The sequence below is a fragment of the Cupressus sempervirens genome, chromosome 11 (genome assembly GCF_028749045.1).
Source record: "Cupressus sempervirens isolate cs-2001-9-10 chromosome 11, ASM2874904v1, whole genome shotgun sequence".
In the NCBI taxonomy this organism is placed as follows: Eukaryota; Viridiplantae; Streptophyta; class Pinopsida; order Cupressales; family Cupressaceae; genus Cupressus; species Cupressus sempervirens.
Genome location: NC_143128.1, coordinates 348,611,379 through 348,634,179, shown reverse-complemented (window position 1 = coordinate 348,634,179; position 22,801 = coordinate 348,611,379). Strand labels below are relative to the sequence as shown.

Below are 22,801 nucleotides of genomic sequence, written 5' to 3'. Positions count from 1 at the left end.
AACTTGATTGTGCACAGTGGTTAAATCAATGATCAATAGGACTATATAGAACAAAACAATCTGAAAACCCCTAAAACATTTTCCCAAAACACGAAAACAATGTTGTGTGAGGGTATATTTCACCAGGCTTTTCCTGTGTGAATCTTAATGCAAATTGACCCTAAAAAGCACCATTAGCACCATTCTGCAATTTTTTGACCAAATATTGGCCCCAAGTTATTGGATGATTATATCATCTCTCAGCTCGACTTGCAATAGAGCACGATTTCCATGATTTTTCACAATTTTTGCAACCATGCCTTATTGTGTTTTGGTCCCCATCTACCAAAGAGAGACCTCTAATCAAGGGTGTCGATAGCTATAATTAACAGATACAAAAGATTAAGTTCAATATTCATTGGTGCCTATCTACTAAGGAAAAGCTCTTTTCAAAGGTGTCAATAGACTCAATACCAATAAATTACAAATACAAGAAATTAAGTTAAAATTGTATAATGAAAGACTTAAATCAAAAAGTGAAACAGAATCCATGCAGTTCTTTGTGCAAAATGTTGTCAAAGGCATTGCTTGCAACCCTCTCTCCTTCAAGGTTCTATGTATATGATGAGGCTAGCTATGCTTTACACACAAAGATCTGTTTCAAAAAGTCAGTAAACTAATAATGCTTTGCAACATTTGGAAAATTATTGCAAACCTTGTGACACATAGCCGCCCCAATTCTTTGCTTTGGTTTTGATCTCTTATTAGATTCTAAGGGTGATTGTAGATAAATTTTGTTATGCTCCTTGCATAACCAATTTCACCTAGTCAAGTTTTCCTATATCCACCAATAAATGGTCAAGGCAATGGGCTATGCAAGGTGTCCAAGTGAGTGTTCAATGCTTGTCTTGGAGCATTCCCACAACAAGCTCCGTATCCTTCAGTATCAGCTATATTTTGTACCACATTCTCTATGCCCGCATCCACGATAACTTTCTCTAATAGTAGACAAAGTTTTTGCATTTTCTTTTGTTAGAAGCATTGATTGATTTCCAAAAAATAACCTCATCATTTAAGTTACCATAAAATTGATAATCATGTAGTATTTCTTCGTCCATTGTAATGCCCCCTGCCACCAATCACTAAGATAGATTGTTTAGTTTGTTAAATGTTAATTACCATTGACATTTAATAGACTAAAATTAAATATATTTCTTAAGTTGCAATAAAGAATAACATAAAATAAAGAAATGTCTTTAAATTTAATAAAAGAGACCAGAAAGAAGACAAGAAGACAAGAAGCCAAGGCGGTCATAGTTTGAGGGGAATAAAAGGCTTCATCAGACTGACAGGAAGGGAGGAATTTACAAATGCAAATATAATGTTTTCTGTATGTTAGAAGATTGGACCTGTTGGTTCCCAAAACCACAGATTGGAAATCCAAGAGCTTTGCCAATTCTCCAATAGGATTCCTCAATCAGTTTTGGCCAATGAACGGGAATAACCTTGATTCCCCTGCACTTCAAGCTTTGCTACACTTAGGCGGGTGAACCTTTACTTCAAAACCTGATCATCTGTTTGAAAGCTCTTCTATAGTGAATTTAGACTGTGATTTATAAGTTGGCAAAATGTAAAGGTTATTACATGCTTGATATGTTTACTTATTGACCGAATATTATTCGAATGAAGGTAGTAGTGTTTATGAGTTATGGATATGAAGGAATATCGAAGTTCAAGATTTCAGACGTTAACCCATTTTTACAGCATGAAATGCAGACCAGTGCCTTATTCTACCTTGGGTGAACATAGTCAAGCTTCTTTAGATCCTTATATACAACCTTGAGATGACAGTGCTTACACCATCTATGTTAAATCCTAACCTAAATAATCCTACAGGTCTGACAGTACAGACTGTACCTCTCCTAAATGATAATATATCTTAAGAATGGCATTTGTTATTTATACCTATCTATCCTATAGGTGCCGGCTATCTTCTTAGAGGTGCCTTTGTTAGTATTTGACTAAACTATTGATTAGTTAGTTAAGTTCTAAACTAAAGTTACTAGAAGTCGCCGACTTAGGAAAAGGTTTTATTAATGTCTTTTGAAGGGTTATACTCCTTGAAGGAGACACCCCTTTAGCAAGGTATATGATCGGTTGTGGATGTAGAACTAGAGGACACACAGAAATACAATAGTCTGCTCCTCTATGCATTTCATTTCAAGCATTTGATAAGTCTGCAAAATATATATTTTCGGATCAGAATAATACAGTGGATTTATACTCAAGTTAATTTATACTTTCAGTCAACACACTGAATATTTAGTATATTAAAGAATTTCACTCTCAGCCAATCTGGGTTCTGATTTTTAACTCTGATTCAGACTCAGAATTTGCAGAACTGTACAATCTACTACATATAGACTGAAACATCAATCAGCAACACAAAACTTAGTCTAGTTGAATTTAATTTCTTTGGGAAAATCAGCTAAACAAAACTTACATAGAATACATTTCGTATGCAACCTCTGATGATCAAAGACTTGTATTGGAATTAATTTTTTAGCTTTAGCAGCAATTAATTTTATATTTAATAATCACAGGTGTAAAGTTTCTTACCAGATATTTATTTTATTTGCAGACTGATGTACAGTGGTGTTGCAGGTATGATCACTAATGCCAATGGACTGAATCGCTTCTAGAATCTGCAGAAGTTAGTGCAATAATAACAGAGATAAAACAATATAATTGAACTCAGAATTTCTTTTGATCCTTTGAAGTGCTCGCATTAATAGATTTCGATGCCTTGTTTACATCGGGCAGATTGGATATATCTCAAGTGGAAGGGGTGTGGGGATGAATGGCCATGTCTCTGAATGGAGACATAGACATTCATTCTCACACCCATTCGGAGGTAACTAATCCTCACGATTTGTTACTGACTTAAACCAAAGTAATTAAATGTATTACCAATCATTAAATCCACGGCCCGATATGAAGGATAGATTGATCATGATCTAAATATCAAAGGAATCAAAAGTAGCTTCGATCATGCCTTAATGATCTCTGAAAATATATATGTCATCGGTTTCAAACTGTGAATGATATTACAAACAGCACTTACGTATGCATATATGTAGAACAGTGTGTGCATCATACTGTTGTACATATATACATACATATATGCTGATCACAGTAATGTCAGATCGAAGCTACATGCATTAACAACAGGGAATAAATCTGAAAGAATATTCTGAACTTTGATCTTCAAAATGAATAAACAAAACAGGGCTCTTGCATTAAATTTGAAATAATGAGCACAAATGATTTTTACTTATTTACAATATCTAGTATTCCATAACTGCATAAAAATATTTTATTCCTCCATATTATTTTCTTTAATATACCTCTTTTACTGCTCTCCATAATTGCTTCTCAAAAATGTGTCTTGTTTTTTCTCTGACTTCCTCTTGTTTTATATAGTCTGAAAGGATAGGTACAAATAGACATGCTTTTTCATATTAAAACCAAATTTCTAAAGGTCACCACCTTTATTAATCGCATTACTTCATTATAATGATTTCTTATATTAAAATAAGCCTTGTTCTCCAGAAATTGCACCCTTTCAATACGACATCATAAACAAATTTCCAATCTTGACAAATTATTAACTCACAACCGAAAAGTCCATCTGTGAAAGATGTGGCAGGTAAGATTAGGGTTTTTTTCTTCTGACGTGGCTTGCTAAAGAAGAAGACATATATTCATTGGGCTCTATATCCTTTTCACACATTTTTGGCAAACTCCTGATCAAACAGGCTGACAATTTTCTTGGTCTTCCACCATGACCAATCCTGAATAACCAAAACATGTAATGTTTTAGTTGATTTGTGATACTCTAGCAAATGCTAACTTTACTTAACAGGATCTGGGTAACCATTCTCACATGTATCCCTTAGTCAGACATAATAGATGGTGCTTCACTTTACACAATCAATGAAACTTAAAGATTCAAACAAAATCCATATGTGCCAGCGAATACAAATGTGTGGATCAAAATTTTTGACGACAGGAGTATGATTGAAGATCTTTAGCGCGAGCATGTATGTGCTTCCAGAACTGCCTTGACTCAGCGATGCTTTTGGCATTTATTCTTTGACTCATTTGATGAAACTCCTTTCAGCACCTGTAGGCTTCGAGAATTTGGTTCAAATATCAATTGGTCTATACTCGACAGCTCTCTATATGAAGAACTACATCTGTATGTCATCGGTCCCTTGCAATCTGTGAAGTGGCATCTTTCATATTGCTGTTTCTGAAGTGAGAGGATATCTATTTAGTCACTCATGATAAAATTGATTATGATAACTGCAACTTTTTTCCACGGGGATACCGTCATGCCTCTCCAATTTGTCAAAATACGATGGGGGTTCCCAATATTACCATTTACAAACTTTTTATCAGGGCCGCTGGGAGTTAGATCAGATTTGATACATGATAAGATCTGAGTGCAATTAATATTTTCCGTTAAAGCCGCCTAGAGATTTTAGATAGCGCGTGGCTCTTAATCTCAAATGTCATGATTGGTTCAACCGGTCAATCATGATATTTGATTGACTAAGCTCTCCTTGGCCTTCTCCATTGCTCCAATCCCATGATCAGATTATGAGTCGGCGGCTCCTCACGCCACTGAGACCTGGAGCAACAAGTTGAACAAATGTCTCAACTTGAGTTCGTTGTCTTGGCTGGAATATGCTGTGACAGTGTCAGGTCCACCCAAATGTGAGAATAACATGGGAAAGTGTAATCTGAACATGGTGTAGGATCCTTCCCAATGCACCATGGTATCAAGTGCATAGATGGCCAGGGTATCCACAGACCTGTAACCAACTAGATAACCAATTTCAGTGATGAAGCTCCACTGTGGTATCTAAAAATTCTGTTATGCCCATTTGTTGAACAGATTTCGATGACTCATATACTTTTTACATGGACTTTGGATTTATTGTTGATTTTCTCAAAATTAACAGTTATCCCTCAGGTGTAACTGCTCATCCTGTGAGATAGATGAGATGTCTTTTTCTTCACTTGAACTTAGTACACAGACAAGCCTTCCAAGCTGTAGAAATGACAGACAATGCATAGGTGAAAAACACAATTTTACGTATATCATTTTTTGAAATTGCTGAACTGTTCCAGTAGAGAGTAATAATCTTTTAATTTATCTTCTTTCTCAATCGCAGTAGAGTTTCTTTCCTCCTCCAGATCTTTTACGCATTTCTGGAGACTAGGAAGTGCATGATCAGATTGGAACTGGTAGAATGACTGTCTTAATAAAACCTCTGTATCACCATCTTGACAACGCATCTGATTCAAAAGCAGGTTGTAGCTCAAATGTAATGCACTATTCAAAGGATTGGCACTACCTATATTCATCATTTTTGCTGTAGATAGTTCCAGTAAATGTTTGATAGTTTCCAATCAATTGGATTTGCAGATTCCTTGATCATATGCATCTTGCCATGAAGAAATTCCAAGTTCTACCTGGATAAGCAGACCCATAAATCAATACTCTAGATCACTCAGCTAAAGTGTCTAGTTTCTCATTAATCATTTCCAACTTGTGACTGCAACGGCATGTCCTTCTTAAAGGTAGCATTGATTTGAAGCAAATAATTAAGTACAACTTTCTAAAGGGACTGCTTTTACGTTTTTCAAACCTCGTCCTTCGATTATAATGATCAATAATGGAGATTAAAATTAAAGCTCCATCAGGACCAACCTCTATGGTTGCAAAGCTTGTTTGAATTTGCCATCTTCGACACTAAGATTTGTGTCTGGGATAGCCTCGGATTGGGAACATGGAGAGAATCATTTAGAAAAATAAATATCATTGAATGTTAAACCTTACTGAGGATTGCGAATCGTTGGAACGATGACTGAGAATTATAAGGTCTGGAAATTTGTGAAATAATGAAAAGGATTGTAGTATGTATGTGATGGGAGATGACACGTAGCTAGAAAAAAGCACACAAGTTGCCTAGCACCAATAATTTTTTCCAAAGGTCAATAATAGCATTTTGTCATACAAATTTCTAGGTCGGGTCTTTATCAGTATAAGACATAGTTGGAAAAACAAGTCCAAAAATTTATCATAGGTTGGTCAGAAAATTGGTAGAAATGGAGTACAAAGGAACTCTACTTGAAGAGGTAGTGGTTGGAAATTGTAAGGTCGAACACTTGGGAAGATTGACACAGATGGGAGATAGAGGTTGGGCCTGTTTACAAATTCAAGGATTATTGGGTAGAGCTCATGAGATGTTATTGGAGCTGCATGTAGCAATAATGATGGAGAGGTTCAAACAACATTATTGAAGCAAAGTGAGACTATTTTAGTAAACATTTGACATTGGTTAGTGCTTACGGGAATCTTCAGTTCATTGAAGTTTGTAGTAAATGTTGAGAAAGAATTTAAAGAACACAGTTTTCATTGTGACCTCCCGAGATTAGATAAGATAGATAAGCTAATTTTATTAATATCCGACAAGAGACCACAAGAGTCTAAGGGATTGAAAAATGTACAAGGCAACAACTAGCAATGGGAGCACCAAAATGGTGTTCGTGTAAGGAACAAACATGAAAGAAAAAGATGCAGAATTAGGAAGGATTAAGCACTCCTTTCAGACAAAAAGTAGTCCAGAACAAAAGGATACTGTCCGGGGCAAGTGTGTACCTTAGACTGTCTTAGGGAGTCGATGAAGATAGGGTGATGCTACTGAGTAGGTCCTCCCTAGGCAGGAGACATAGGGGTGAAGAAAGAGGAGTTGGTCGTAAGTTGTCTCAAAGGAAACTAAAGCTGCAGAGTGTGATCATGGAGCTGCATGGCCTCTTGGAGATAAAGTGCCAAACAATGCTGAATAGTGTATCTGAAAAAAAATGAAAGGGACGTACACTCTTTGAACAAGCAATAAAAACTCCCTTTGATCTCATAGTAGATGGGGCAATGAGAAAGAAAATGGGTCTAAGATTTCACCTCCTCAAGGGGATAGAGGTTACAGATCTTGTCCTCTCTCTAAATTTGGTGATTGGCCTATATGTGTAATTAATGAAAAGCTAGTCTAAAAGACCCAGAGAGATGCATAGGGCATGAGTTCAGTGGCGAGTGAGGTACAAAGGGTGTACAATAGCTTCGTTTTGGATAGCCATGTAGCTCTCAACATAGAAAACCATCCATACCACCCCGAGGGGTTATTCCATGTCGTGATAATAGATTGTTTGTAGATATCGAGCCTGACTTGCTCATTCAATTCTTGCTGAGAGGGAAGAAGGTGAGTGAGGGCATCCAAGAGAACTGAAAGGGGGGAAGGTAATCCATCTCAATCCAACTCGAACCAAGAAGAGCAGAGGCTTGGGCGAAGCGACATCAAACTCTGCTAGTAGGGTCGGAACCTACACTGCCTCATAAGAGCAATAGGCTAGGTAAGAATATTTGTGATGGCCCTTAGTGGAATCTGTGAAGCTTTGAAGATGACGGAGAAACCAAACCAAGTCAAAGATGGTCGAAAGTTTGAAAGAATGGGCTCCAAACTCGACCAAGATGTTATTGTGGGGGGTGGACCAATGACATCTGATAATGCGCCAAAGAATAAGGGTTCTGACTCTCCTGGCTGATGCCCAATCAGAATGAAGGAAAGAAGGCCCCCACACAATAGAGACTAAAAATTCCACTGTCTAGACTAGGAAGCATTGTGGCCTACGAAAGCATTGAAAAACTGAAGTTGTCACTGAAAGAGACTAGATGATGGCATATAAGCTATTAAAAAATGGAACACCGTTGAAACTTAAAAGCTATGAGACAACACTGGTTCTTCGAGGAGTTCGGATTGCCTTTACATGCATAAGGATGTTGTTCTAGATTTTAAAGTGCAGTGTGACTTTGGTTATTGATGGTGCACGCAAATTTGGGAACTCGTGGGAACCTAGAGACAACTGGCTAGCCAAATAGTGGCAAACAATAAGGTTAGATATTGGTAGCTCAATAAGACTTATCTATTGATGTAAAATTCTAAGCACCTCTAGTTTGGGAAAAAATTATTGTAATCAAACAGCAAATTTTTTATGGTAAATCAATGTTGTTGTTGTTGTAATGAACATAGGAGATGAAAGCTCCTTATATAGATTTACAAATATAGTGTTTCTAAAATGATAAATCTTGAACTAAAGAAATAGAAAGTAGTAATTGCCTAATAAACTAAAGACTTAGATGACCATTAAAGAGACATACAATATTCTATTACCCTCCCTTAATGGTCATTGTTTGACTTCCATCTTTTGGTCACAAATTCTTCAAAGCATTCTACTGCTGCTGAGACCTTCTTTGGATTTGCAAAATGTTAATGACCAAGAAGCCAACCATAAAAAACAAAGAAGGTTGTCCCCTTCTTCAAAATGCTCTGCAACAAGAGACAAGAGCTTGCAATTGACTCTGCTACTAAGACAAGTCTACCACCAACCCTCCCAAAATCATCAAAACATCTAATCAGAAATCATCACAAAAAAACCAACTTGATGTTGGATAATGAAGGCTCTCTTCCTTGGAGACACAGACAAACAGTGAGAACAACTAGCACAATTTTGAGGAGAAATCGACAAACCCTCTTAACTTTGCAGATGGACATCATACCCTAAAATAGACTAGAAAAGGCTATGATTTTTTAGGGGGATAATCAGAAAAATCCGATACAAATCTCTGAGGTGAAAAATTGTTTAAAATCAGACGAGAATCTGAGACATAAACACAAGAAATAATATTTGAGGTAAAAATTATAAAGCCAAAACATAATTTTTTAAAGGAAAAATTTATTAAAACCCATCAGAAATATTTGAAGGGAAAAAATCATGAAAACCCATTAGTAATTTTTTGAAGGGAAAAAATTATGATAATTCAAAAAAATCTTCATGCGCAAGAACACAAAACTTGGGATGGTAAAACAACACATGCAAGAACATGCAACTCACAAAAAACACAAGCAAGCAACTTGCAGCCCTCAAAAATCAGAGATTTCTGCTCAAAATAGGAAATTGCTCTATCAAAACCATCCACTAGGCTTGCAATTTTCAGCAAAATTTTTTGAAGACAAAACCACAAATCTCATAAAATACCTCTAATGATATTTAAATTGACTATGAGCTAGTTATTTAACTTATTTTATTCCCAAGATCAGGTTAAATTAAATAACAATGTGTATTAAAAAATAGCGAATTCCTGAAGAATCAGCATAAATGAAAAAAGGGTGATACATCCCAATTTTTTGGACATAAATTTGAAGAAACTAGTAGGTTTCATGAAATTGCGAGTTCTTTATAGCCTATTTACTTGATTTTACCTGTTAAAACAATTTTGAAATGCTTGAAAAAAAGTTTTTTGCTAACCTATTGTGAGGAGCAATGAGAGTGTCAAAGAATTTATAAGAAAAGAATGGGGGTAATGCATTTTTTTTTATGTGCCCTAGACATGTCTTACTTGATTGCGCTTGTCGAGTCCTTTTTGTGGACTCATCAATTTTTTGGGGAATACTTGCAAAAAAAATGAGAAAGTACTTGCTAGAAACTTGATGAATTTTTCTCACAAGTAAATTGCTAATGAAAATATTTGGCTAGTGCTTGCCAAATATGACAACTATGATTGAAAGTACATTGTAATTTGCGCCCTAGGGATATGCAATTGTTTTTAGGGGGGCAAATACCTGTTGGAGTAGTTTTAATGTCAATTTTGAACATTAATGAGCACTTTGGTAGTGTGGGAAGGAAGGTGGTTGTGAACAATGCAAAATATGTAAGTTTTGAGTGTGCGCATGTTGAGGATTGGGGATACCACATGATCCATATCAATTGATTAGGAGTATGCCATGCCTCATGCCTAAAGCAAACAAATAAAAGTACCCTTGCATCGTTGACTTTGAAAATATATATGAAGGCATTTATTGTGAGTAAGGGATTGGGAGTTAAGGATAACAATGGATCTATCCCTCAATGCATGCAAGTAAAGATAATCTTGAACTAGCAATTTTGATAAGCTCGCATAGTGGGAAATATCGAGTATTGGGTGTTGGGAATACATAATAACTCATGCCCATGGTATCATTGTAGGGGGTTTCTCACATCTCCAACTTCGATAGAATATATATAGGGATAATTCATCACTCATGCCATAAGGTAAGTGGATAAGAGGATGACCAAAATTGCAATTTTGAAAGGTAACTTAGTTTAAAGTGTTGGAGTGTGGGTTTTTGATAGAAAAGCTTGTTATTATGCATTAATAGTTCTTCTCTTGCATTGTATTGCATCCTCTATTTAAGATTGGCAGTGTAATTCATGTTTGTGACCTTCAATCGTTCTTTTACTATTGTGGTTTGCATTATTAGATTTTGGGAGGTTAGCCCCATCATAAAATCTCATATGGTAGCAAAGTATTGTGTATCAGCTCTTACATTTAGTGCATCACTTGTTATATGAATATTTAAATGGGAACCCTGGGAAAAGGAAATAATTTGTCTTGCACATGCATTCATGGCAATGCATTTCTTTGCTTATTTGAGAGAAACTCATGTTCGTTTGATTCAGTCTTCAGTATTTATATTGCTCTATCAAGTAATATTCCATTATTGACTTCTTAAAAATAAGTATTTGTGATCATAACCTACTATAGAGAATAATGTGTTTTGTTTTAAACAGATAGACGATGATGAAAGATACAATCGAAAGCTTGAGTCTGGGCTCTATACTCTTCAAGTAAGTGAGCTCTATCCAATTTGAACATTGAATCTTTGTAGTTGAAACTCATCCAAGTTGTTTGATTTGAATAGACATGCCAATTATTTTTCACTTCTTACTCTGAAGATTACATAGTACATATCCATAAATAAACATCTTCATTTGTATTTTCTCCACTGCAGTCAATTGCTGTTATACTTGGTCATCTATGGTACTCCGAGTAAGTGCACTTTTCCACAAATTATAATGTTTGACACCCAATTTTCTTTTGTACAATGTATATTAATAGTTTTGATGGTCTTTTTCTGGAAACTAAATATAATTTATGGCGATAACAGTCATCCAAAGATCAGAGCCCGTGTAGAGCTCCTTCTCAGGCAACATTCTCTCTCAAAGAATAATGTAAAGGGAATTCTTCAGGTAATAATATTTTAAAGGAAGAAGTTTTTTCAGTGTGCATGTTTTTTAGGATTTGCTTTAAGAACCTTTAGGCTTTGTTTCTCGTGTTCGATTGCCCATTATTTTTAACAAACAATGTAATATATAATCATTTCTTTTAATTCATGCTTTCTTCAAAACATTTTTGCCTACTGGGTATGAGTCTGTAAGCATCGAAATGTGATTATTTATTTTGATTGGAATGCAAGATCTGGGAGTAAAATGCATATTCTATAGCTTAAATTATGTTGGCAAGAATAGGGGTCAAATAAATGACAGCTTGCCCTTGCATGCATGCCCTGGTTTCTCTTAGTAGACCCAAATCAACAATGAATTTACAGAATAAATTCAGACTTCTATATTAACTTTGGCAAAGCTAAACATGCTAGAGGCAAATAGTTTCTGTTGGAGACGAAAACAAACTGGTTTGATGTTCTATTGCTGCAAACAAAATTACTATAGGCATCTGCAGAACGTGTTACAACAACTATTGAATTTGTTACAACCAGCTATGGGAAATCACTACAAGCTGCAAAAGCTGCCACAGATAGCCACAGACAGATCTTATTACAGCTACTCTTCCCCAAAAGGAGTTCTCCATCTATAAGAGCTCCCAACCTCTCCAGTAGTTCCCTTCTCTCATCATTCAAAAAACAATTCAGAGACTGCTTTTTGAAATTTAGTGTCTTGTCTTTCAGCATTTGGTTGATTCTTTCAACTCTCCCATTTGTTGTGTTGAAATTGCTGTGAAACTTCTGATTCATTATGGATGATGTCACAGTGGTCTTTGTTCTTAGATTGGTACATGAACAGCCATCAAGTTGTAACCCAAAGTTATCATTATTTTTGTCCTTTCTCTCTTGCTATAATTTACCCAGAATAATTTATGTATTCAATGTTCATTGATCTCTTTACTTAGGCGAGTCTTATTGTTTTGCTCCAAAAATTGACTTTCTACTCCAATTATATAATTAACAAAGTTTGTGTTGTAATTTTGTTTTTCCAACTTCAACATTATTTTTTTTTTTTTGTGTGTATCCAGCTAGAGTTAAAAATCTATTAGAATGAGCTGAAATTGATTTCAAATTGTGCCAAAAGAGTCTTAATCAATTGGACCTTACAAAAATTGGTGCTTCCGTAAAAGGAAGCTTTACCAAGAAGTGTAGAGAGATCCCATAAATTCAAAATTGAACCCAGGAAGTACCTTGGGATTCTCCTTGATTTCTTAATCTCACTTCTGCTGTTGGGATTCTGTCTTGAAAAGTTTGGCACTCTTTAAAAAGTTGGAGTTCATGAAGATATTGGAGTGGCCACAAAAAAAGGGACTCTACATTCTCATATTAGCCTAAGTTTAGGCTCAGTTGATTATTGATATTAATTTCGTATGAATCTATGTGGCTGGTAGATGGTTATTATTGATTTTTTGTGCATGTGTTCATGCACGATTTGTTTTCACCACTAAATTTGAAAATGTTAAATTTGAAATATAATCATTTCTGATATTTAAATAATTTTATACATATTGGTTATCCTTGTGCATATCCGTGAAAAGGTAAGAAACTTGTTTCTTCCCACACACCTCATTATGATTTAGCTTTTTAGAAAATTTTGCAATGCTGAGTGGAGTGCATGCCATTTCATAATGCACTATTTAACTGTATGAGTTTTGTTTGGCTGTGATGAGCAGATATCAATATTGTAGTAGAAGTGTTTAGCTATAACTATACAAGTTATTACAATATTTGGGTGATAAGTGACAACAATTGTTTGGAGTCTATACCATGTTTCTGTGAATGTTGGTGAAAGTGCTCAACCTAGCACAGAATTGGTCACCCTCACATTCAACTGTGTGTTCTGTAGAATGCACCCTAAAGAATCCTTGTGGCACAATCAAATCTTGGAAACTAGCAGATTGAAACCATTTCATTGATAACTATAAGTAATTACAAATGATCTTGGAGCCTCTTGGCAATGAAGTCACTGACCGAAAATTGAGAATGTTCATTGTGAATTGAATGAACATGGTCAAGTGGTGGTCATTGGGAATGGAATTAACATTGTCAAGTGCTCAATGCAGCCATGATATTACATCTATGTTGCTTCTGTATTGTGGTACATTGGTTATATTGGTGCACTTTTAACAAGCAGGTTTCATTGAGGCATCCTGTTCTTTTACAACAAATCTATTACAGTATCATTATTAGTTTTTTGGTTGTCCAGTGCATAGTACTCAGGTTTAAAGCACAACAAGTTTGGAGCCTTGAGAAAGAAGCTTGATGATGACTTTGTTTATATAAACTTGTTGGTAACAATCATGATGGCTGGGGAAGTATTTGACTTCGCTTAGGTTGCTGCTTTATTGGCTTGAAGATCTTGCAAAACTCCATGCCAAATGAAATCACCTTGCAAAGGACATTTTTTACATACAATATTCAGCATAATGAGGCGAAGCTTTACTTTGCCGCTTATTCAGCATAATGAGGCAAAGTTTTACTTTCCTACTTATTCAGCAAACAACTTAATAAATAATGTGTAGGATTTTGATCATGCAAGGACCTACAATATTGCCCTAGCCATCCTCTAGGATTTTGATCATAGGAGGACCTATTATAGTGCCCTACCCATTCTCTATATGTTGGGAGTATTTTGTCTATTCAAGGCCTAGTCCCCCATGCATGTGACGTAATTCACAAATTCACTTTTTTCAAAGTATTATATCCATAAGAATACAAACTAGGAGCTAGATAACCACTATGCTTTTATGGATAGTTGGGCTAACTTCCTCTTTGAGAAATGTGCAAAAGAGTTTAAGGTCCCACTTATGCAAGTTGCCAAATCTTTTAAATCAACATCCAATTCTATTTTTTTTTACTGAAGTGTATTTAAATGAGTGGATCCAAAAAATGAAAATGTGAGCCATCTAAGTTGCCATGTGTTCTTGGCAAACCTTGTTTGGAAGCCAAGTGAGAATGGTACCTCAAGGGGATTCTTGTGATTAAAACTCCCCGATTACCTATGCACAAGAACACAAACATGTGCTTGAATGGTTCAATCAGTAGAAGAGAAGAGTTGAGTGGCTGGGGATTATGAGCATGCAACACTGCAAGTATTTGACTTGGCTTAGATTGCTGCTTTGTTGGTTTGAACATCTTGCAAAAAGCTATGCCAAATGAAATTACCTTGCAAAGGACTTTTGCTACTTATTCAGCACAATGAGGCCACTTATTCAGCATACTGAGGCAAAGTTTTAGTTTGCCACATATTCAGCTAACAACTTGATAAAAAATGGGTAGGATTTTGATCATGAGACGATGTACTATATTGCCCCACCCATCCTCTAGGATTTTGATCATGGGAGGACCTATTATAGTGCCCTATCTATCTTCTATATGTTGGGAGTATTTTGCCTATTCCAGGCCTAGGCCCCCCCATGCATGCAACATCATTCACAAATTCACTTTTTCAAATGCATTATCTCGGTAGGAATACAAAATAGGTGCTAGATAACCACTTTGCTTTGATAGTTAGTTGGGTTGACTTCCTCATTGAGAAATGTGCAAAAGATTTTTAGGTCTTGTGACCTTTTCAAGCATTGCCCCATTGCAAATGGGGACCCCCTCTTTTTGATCTTGGCCTTGTCTTTTTGGCTTTCGTTCTTGGTAGCTTTGGCTCAGTCTCGTAAGGTTCTCCTTGTTTTGAATGAGAATTGCTAAAATTGGCCAAGTCTAGAAAAGTGTTGTCCACCTTGCACTTAGAATGGAAGCTGTGTGTTTGTCTGTGTTCATTAGGTCGAGTGTGAATGAGAATTAATCTTCCAGAAAAAAACAATAGTGGAATTTTGAATGTCTTGACATAGTTGCTTTTTTGGATATTTCTATTTTTAGCATGTCTATTTTGTAGGAAGTTTCACTACGTCCTCTAATATCCTTATTATGAAGGTATTCCAAATTATAAATTGCCAAACTAGTACATGGAAGGATGGAAATGTTCAAGCAGAGATGGTTTCTAAAGGAGTAGTCTAAGTTGGATGTGGGTTATGATGAAGGTATTGTCATTGATGTCAAAGATTTTCATGAGTAATGGAGAAAACTTTAAGAGTTAGTATTGTCAATGTGAAAGGTATGAATAAGAAGTCGTTATTGAAGTCAAATATAAGGAGTTGATTAATATTGAAGCTGAGAAACAGATAGCAGCAATGTGATATGTATGCAATGATATATATATATATATATATATATATATATATATATATATATATATATATATATATATATATATATATATATATATATATATATATATTCAAATGCAAAATATAAATATGAATTACTAAAGCAAGAGTACGATAATGCTCAAATCGGGAGGTGCCTGCTCGTGCTTTGAAGATGTCATCAACGCATATGTAATAAACAGGAGCAGCAATATATGGTGCAAGAAATTTGGCTATACGAAGATTATATGAGACTTACATTATTATACCATACCATATTTGCATACTAATTGGTGATCAAGACAAAAAAGAAAAGCTAAAATAAGATAAGATAAATCCGTTTTATCTGATGGAACTTAGCAATGGGCATTTACAGCGATTTCGTATGCAGTGACATGATAAATTATCACTATAAAAATAATGGAAGTCTGATGGAAGACACGACACTGTGCAGTATGAATGGCAATGATAAACAGCAAAAAAAGTAAGTCGATATATTAATCTTTGAAGTAGCGATGTTTGGAGGTATCAAGTACTGAGCAGTAGTGCCCAGTCATCAAACAAGTCAACCATACTTCTGAAGAAATGAAATAGCCACGTTGTATGTGCAGCGCTCATATAAGAGTATTGTTTTCTAATAAACTACAGAAAAATAATGAAAAATTTGTACGGCTAGATATAAAAGAAATGATAGAAGAAAATAATGAAATCATTTTGATTTGTCATCCTTATTTTCAGTCAGCATATAAGTAGCCGACGAGGAGGAATCAATAAATTTAATCAACAAAAAAGATGGAAATAAATGAACAGATCATCTTGACTGAACGCTTTTCGTGTATACGATATATAACAGGTATCTATATACAGCCAATGTATTCCATAGATGGACAGTGATAAGTAGTGGAAACAAATAATAAAGTGCTATGGAAAACATCAGAAATAATATGAAGCGGTGTAACCTATTTTATGCAATAAATCAAGATATTATTCAAGCAGGTATAAGTTGACAATGGAGCAAACTTTTATAAGAACAGCGACATTGGAATAGGGATCGGCCGCTATAAACATAAAGGAAGAAGAACTAATATATTCAAAGGTTAATTAATCTAAGTGGTGATGGAAGTATTCTAAGACAAAAATGTGTGAAGCATTAAACAATGAAATTATTGTAAGTGAAAGACAGCCATATATTAATTATTCAGTTATAATTAGTAATGAAAAGTCACAACTCTCATGTGAAAGATCATAAGACAGATAGAAATAGAGAGTGAATCATTGACAAAGATGGGAGTATAATGGATAAAGAGAAGCAAGAAGCATAAGTGAGAACAAGTGGTGAAAAGAAGAGTAAAAGAGGAGTGAAGATTGAAAAATATCAGAATAATAAAAGATGAGTAAATATAGATATAATTATATGTATATATTCAGATTTATCAAATCTGATATATATACTTTATATATATAATTAAATTACTGTAAATGTGTTAAAGCAGTGATAATAGATTACGCATTACTACAGTTTGGAGCATATGTGAAAGGGAAACCTTTTACAAATATATCTTGTGTGTAAATATATAAATAGAAGGCATGAGATAAGAGGAAATATAGCAGATCAATGAAATATACAGAGTAGAGTTAATTGATTAGAAGGGTTTAGAAACTATCCATCATCAGTTGAACAACATAGTAAGAGTGGAAAAACAATTTGTGTATAAAGGGTTGGTGCTCACGAAGACAAGCAGTGGGAATTAGTGCTTCCAGTAGGTCGGTACTTGCAAAGCACAAGTTTTGGTGCTTCCAGTGAGTCGGTGCTCATAAACATAGGGGTTGGTGCCTCTAGTAGGTTGGTGCTTACAAAACATTGTAAAACAAGTTTATATAAAACAATCATTTTGTCGTGGTTTTCTCTCATATTGGGTTTCCACGTAAATCATTGTGTCATTGTGTTCATGTGCTTAATTGTTGATTTCCATATTTGAAGTTATTGAGGCAATTGTTTGGATAAAAGTTTTAAATTGGAAAAGTTATTATATTGGTTCAGCCCCCCACCTTCTCAGTATAATTGTGGCTCTTCAGGTTATGAAATAATGCAGCTAGAAAAGACTCCAGCCTTCATGGCACTCAACATGCTGACACGGTACCTTATCATCTCCACCAGCTTGTCAAAAACCCCTAAGTCAAAGTTCATTGCATTTAAGGAAGGGAATCAAGAATAACCTAATCAGTGAAGACAAAGCATTTAATTTGTAGTGGGCATTCATGTTGCCTCACTCTTCTGCTGAATAGAGATGCATTGTGGGCATTTATTACCCCACTAAGGAAGTGGTTTTCTCTTTATTGGTTTGTGTAGACCTTGTGAAACAATTGTAGTTTCTTCTTGCCATAACCCTAACTAAGGCTCCTGTGTTAAATTTTTTTTGGGGCGATCGGTTATTGTTTTGATTTATGTCACTCGTTGTATTTGAGGACCTATATAAAGGCCTCATTTCTCATTTATAAGGTAGTGAATCTTGAGATTGTTGCTATCAAGTAATTTGGTGCTTGCATGGTTTCATTAATTCCCTCACTTAGAATAGATTTGCTTGATAAAGTGCTTTGGTTTCAATGGATAAATGTGTAACAACCACTTTTCCCGGGTCTTAACTAACATCATATCATATCAAGGAAATATAGTTAATACTTATATATTCATATATTCATAGAAAGATAGTTATAACAAATACGTTCTTGTGAATGAGATTAATGGTTACAATCAGTTAAATGAAAATTTCATAAGTAATAATTGAAGACATCATCAACGAATTTAACAAGGAATTTAAAATCTACATATCGTAGAATTCAAAATTGAAATCCGTCTAGAGATGCTTTTGCAAAACCTTAGTTAGTCCATAAATATCGCTTAAGGAACAAATCGCTATACCACTTTAGTGTAATGACAAATACCATCAAATACCTCTATATCATCTAGGGCATCAAATACCACTGTATCATTTAGGGTGTCAAATACCACTATATCATTCCTTTTCTTCCTATTGCTAACTATGTCAATAGCATATGGTTAGAAGATACGCTCATATTCATTATTAACATAAATGAAAGACTGAAATAACAATCCATCAGATAAACCTATCTCTTGCATATAAATATATTCCATGTTTAGTTAGAAGATCAACCAGTCTAACTAGTTACCAATTACATTGACGAGAAAAGTTGCTTTTATCAAAGGAATAATTGAATCAATGATGTAGATCAATCCATCATATCTTCTACTTGCAAAAACCATCATAAAATTAGAAATGACTGTTACCAACAAATGTTTGAATGCATAACTCATCTTTGTTTGGTGCATGTCTTTTCATCTTGTGGAGAGGAAAACATTGTTAGGGGCTTAACCTCCCAATCGCGGACTCTCAAAATATCCCCTCTTAATCTCATCTGATGAAGGCCCTCCCTACCCGGAATAGACATGGATCACCTTGACCATTCACTGAACATCCTGGTACTTGATTCCACCACTCAACTCAACAGCCGAGTATACTTTGGACAAACATGAGCTTACTTGAAAGTTCTTAGAGTTTAATTATATATTTTATCATGCTTTAATAGTTCTGATTTCTATTCTTCCATTTGCAGGGATTTCCTCCACCTCTTCACCCTCTTTCGTTGGTCCTTCCAACCACGGTGAATCCTTGGTGATTGATTATGCTGCTGAGCATCAAATTCCTCCATTAGTAGTATATTGCTGACTCTCAGCTAAAAACATGAGATCAAACCATTTTGACAGTAAGCTGTTCTGATGAATTAGAAGTCATAAAATTAAGATGTTTCACAAACATACATAGATCTGTTCTTTATGAGAGTCACGCTTGTGCATTCTGACTCATTTAAATTCTAAACAGTTGGCATTTAATCGAGGTGAAGGAAACAATAAAAGACGGCAAATGTAACAACCCGTTTTCCTGGGTCTTAATTAACAACTAACATACTCATAGAAAATCAGTTATTACTTAGTTTCATAGGAAGGCAGTTATATCAGTCATGTTCATGTGAATGAGATTTACCGTTAAAATTAGTGAGACAAAATTTCTTAATTAAGAACTTAAAATACCATTAATGAATTACCATAGAAATTAAAATCCTCATAGCGTGAAATTTGAACTGATAAATCATTGTAAGCAGGCTTCTGCAATCACCCAGATTAGTCCACAAACACTACTACAACAAAATCATATAACGCCTATCATTCAATACTACTATATCAAAATCAAGTGTTGATTACCATTAAATACCACTATATAAAATTAGGGCATCACATACCGCTGTATCAATTAGGGCATCGATTAACCATTGGGTCATTTAGGGCTTCAGATACTACTGCATCAGTTAGGGCTTCAGATACTATTGAATCAATTAGGGCTCTCGATACCACTGAATCAATTAGGGCTTCAGATACCGCTATATCATTTAGGGTTTCAGATACCATTGTATCATTTCTTTCCTTCCAATTGCTTAACTGTGGCAATAACTCAAGATTAGAAGATATGCTCATATTTATTATTCATATAAATGAAAGTTTGATATATCAATTCATCAGATAAATCAATCTCTCGCATCTAAATGTAAAATAACTATAACAATGATATAACTCAATTATTCTTACCTTATCTTGCATGTACATCATAGAAGTAACAATACCTGTTTTTGACAACAATTGAATGAATAGCTTATCTTTGTCTGTTGTACAGCCGACAACTTGGGGAGAGGTGAAACATTGTCAGGGGCTTAACCATCCGACCTTAGACCATAACTTATCCCCATACAATCTCTTTGGAGAAAGACCCTCCTTACCTAGAATTGGACTTGGATCATCTGTGTTCTATTGAGCATCCCGGTATCTAACTACACCACTAGACTCGACAACAGAAGTTACATTAATAGGATCATGCATGAGCTATTAAATAATTCTTATTAAAAATGATAAACATTGATATGTCATAACTGATACTGTTTCATGTTATTGCAGATTCCTTTCTCTCACCTCATCACCCATTTCCTTGGCTACACAGCTAGGTGATTCCCAGGTGTTTGGAATTCTCAGAACAACTAGTTTTGTCAATTATACAAGAAGATTACATGCATCCAACATTTCACAATTTGTGATTACATGATTATGTTCTTAAAGGATTCTAGAATTTGTTTCTAATATCCAGTGGTGTGCTAATTTACGGATCCATACCATGGTTACTTGGCTTTCACTTGCCATGAACAAGGTTAAATTTAAAGGAGGTCAATCTATAAATATCAAACTAGATATCATCATGATAAATGTTGAGAATTGCTGCTATGAAATTCGATGTTATTGTACTTTCTATTTCAAGTTTTATTGCATTTGGAAAACTCCCCCATAAGAGATACTATTTGACTCTTTTTTAAGATAATTCTGAAAAAATATGAAAGTTCTGAAGAAAATCATTATCAATGACATGGATTATACAAAAAATCTTAAAACGTGATCCTGAACAAGAAGGAAGTTTTTGAGCCTAGCCGACTGCTATAGAAAATCAAATATAACTTGCAATCTATTGTTATGGAATTTGAAAGCTAAAAGAAGAGGTTTGATAACAAGGAACATGGAGTATGCAGTAAACTCATATTGTAGCCTTGAGATAAATCTGGAAAAGAACGAATCTTGTGAATCTAACTGGCTGTTATAAAATGATGTTGATATGGCATTACATGACCTGATGAAGTGCGGAGCTGTTTGAAACTTATAATTTGATTTGAGACCGGTTTCCCTCCAGTTGCTTGAAGACGTCACCTTCAACACTTATACCTCTAATTCCTAGCTGGAAATACCTACATGGCAAAGGGTAAAATCGCTGTCTGAATCAAGGTTAAAATTTGATAATTGCAGGGGTATCGATGGAAGTAAAAACTGGCAATGAGAATAGAGTTTGGTGTTAGAGAGGCAAGGAGAATTGAAAACAATAGCAGAGAGAATCCGGAAATGCAAAAAGAAGGTGTTCGACTCCTCTCACGACTTCCATTTTATAAGGTCTAGCCATGACGTCTTCGCTTCCATAACTTAAAATATTATTTGCTTATTCAAAACACCAAGTATTTTAAACCGATTACAAAAGAAAGGAAATTAAAAAGGTTGGAAGAAAGTGTTGGAAAGATTATAATTTGATTATTGCCAATTTATCGTGCGAAGTGTTTATCGGTTAAAAACAAAGAATATTAAAATCGAAAAATAAAGTTGGAAGATTATAGTTTGAATATTATTATTATTTTATATTTATATAAGTACAAGTAAATATATTAATGAGGTGACATCAATTTATTAAATTATTATAATATAATGATGCCATTTCATTGTTATATCTATATGTACGTATATAAATATTTATAATAATAATACGATGAAAGATCGTTTAAATCCTTTAAGGTATGTTTTATATTTTAACTTAATTATTTATGTTTCTCAATTTATTTATTGAAATAGCTCATGTGGGTCCCATAGATGTATCCTATTTCAAGTCGCTAGGTCCTCAACCCATCTGCCCAGTGATGGTGATGCCCGTGCCTAATTCTTTTCTGACAATGCTTCCACCCCTTTGATGTGTTTCCTGCAAGGAAATTCTCCGCAATTAAATTATTTTATCATAATAAATTATTGAATCATAATTAATTGTAACGGTTAACCATCTTCTCAATTCCATGAATTCGTGACAAATGATCAACTAGCTTGTTATCTTCATTTTGAAATTATAACAACTAATCATCTTACCATTTCACAGGATTATAACCAAATTAATTGTCAATTGACTTCATGTGTCTCAACGGCTATATTTTAAATCAGGTCAAAAATTGGGATGTAACAGCAGACATGAGTCGAGTACTCGTACTTTGCTTTTAACATTGAGCATAAAATGGTTGAGGAACAATGGCAGATTTATATTTATCGAGAAAGTTTCTGGCATCGATTTTTGAATAAGAAGAAATGGAAGTAAACATAACCTGATCATTGATCAATGAGGCTCAGGAAGTCTTGTCGTTCTCAGCTCAAGCCGTTTGAACAATAGAGAACAATGCTAGCAATTTGGTTTGTAAGAATTGTCAGATAGATGAAGCTCGATACTTTAATGTAAAGAAGTCGAGAGGGAAGAAAGGTTGACTACCGTTCTCGGCAATGAGAGAGTTTTAAATATGATGCCGCGGCAGTTTTAAAAGAACAAGATCCTTAGTTTTATTGAATTCACCGATTAAAAGGAAGAGGCGCCAAATGTATTCAACGTCTCTCATAGAGATTTTATAATTTTAAAACAATTATCAATGGGCTCCTTTCAAGAGTTATTAAAAGAAGAGAACCCAAATTATACTTTTATATATATATTATTT

At 34.7% G+C, this 22,801-nt stretch overlaps 1 protein-coding gene across 6 annotated transcripts in view; it reads left to right on the top strand.

Annotated features, from left to right (window-relative positions):
• The window catches only part of LOC149529515 (ARM repeat superfamily protein), a 116,067-nt gene that overhangs the window by 75,368 nt on the left and 17,898 nt on the right, over positions 1-22,801 (top strand). For all 6 annotated transcript variants that reach the window (XR_016358303.1, XR_016358302.1, XR_016358306.1 and 3 more), the window contains exons 7-9: positions 10,714-10,770; positions 10,935-10,972; positions 11,091-11,172. Coding sequence is in view for 2 of the 6 variants with exons in the window: in XM_089807904.1 (XP_089664030.1) it covers positions 10,714-10,770; positions 10,935-10,972; positions 11,091-11,172 (177 nt within the window). In the remaining 4 variants the exon portion in view is untranslated. The remainder of the gene's footprint in view (positions 1-10,713; positions 10,771-10,934; positions 10,973-11,090; positions 11,173-22,801) is intronic.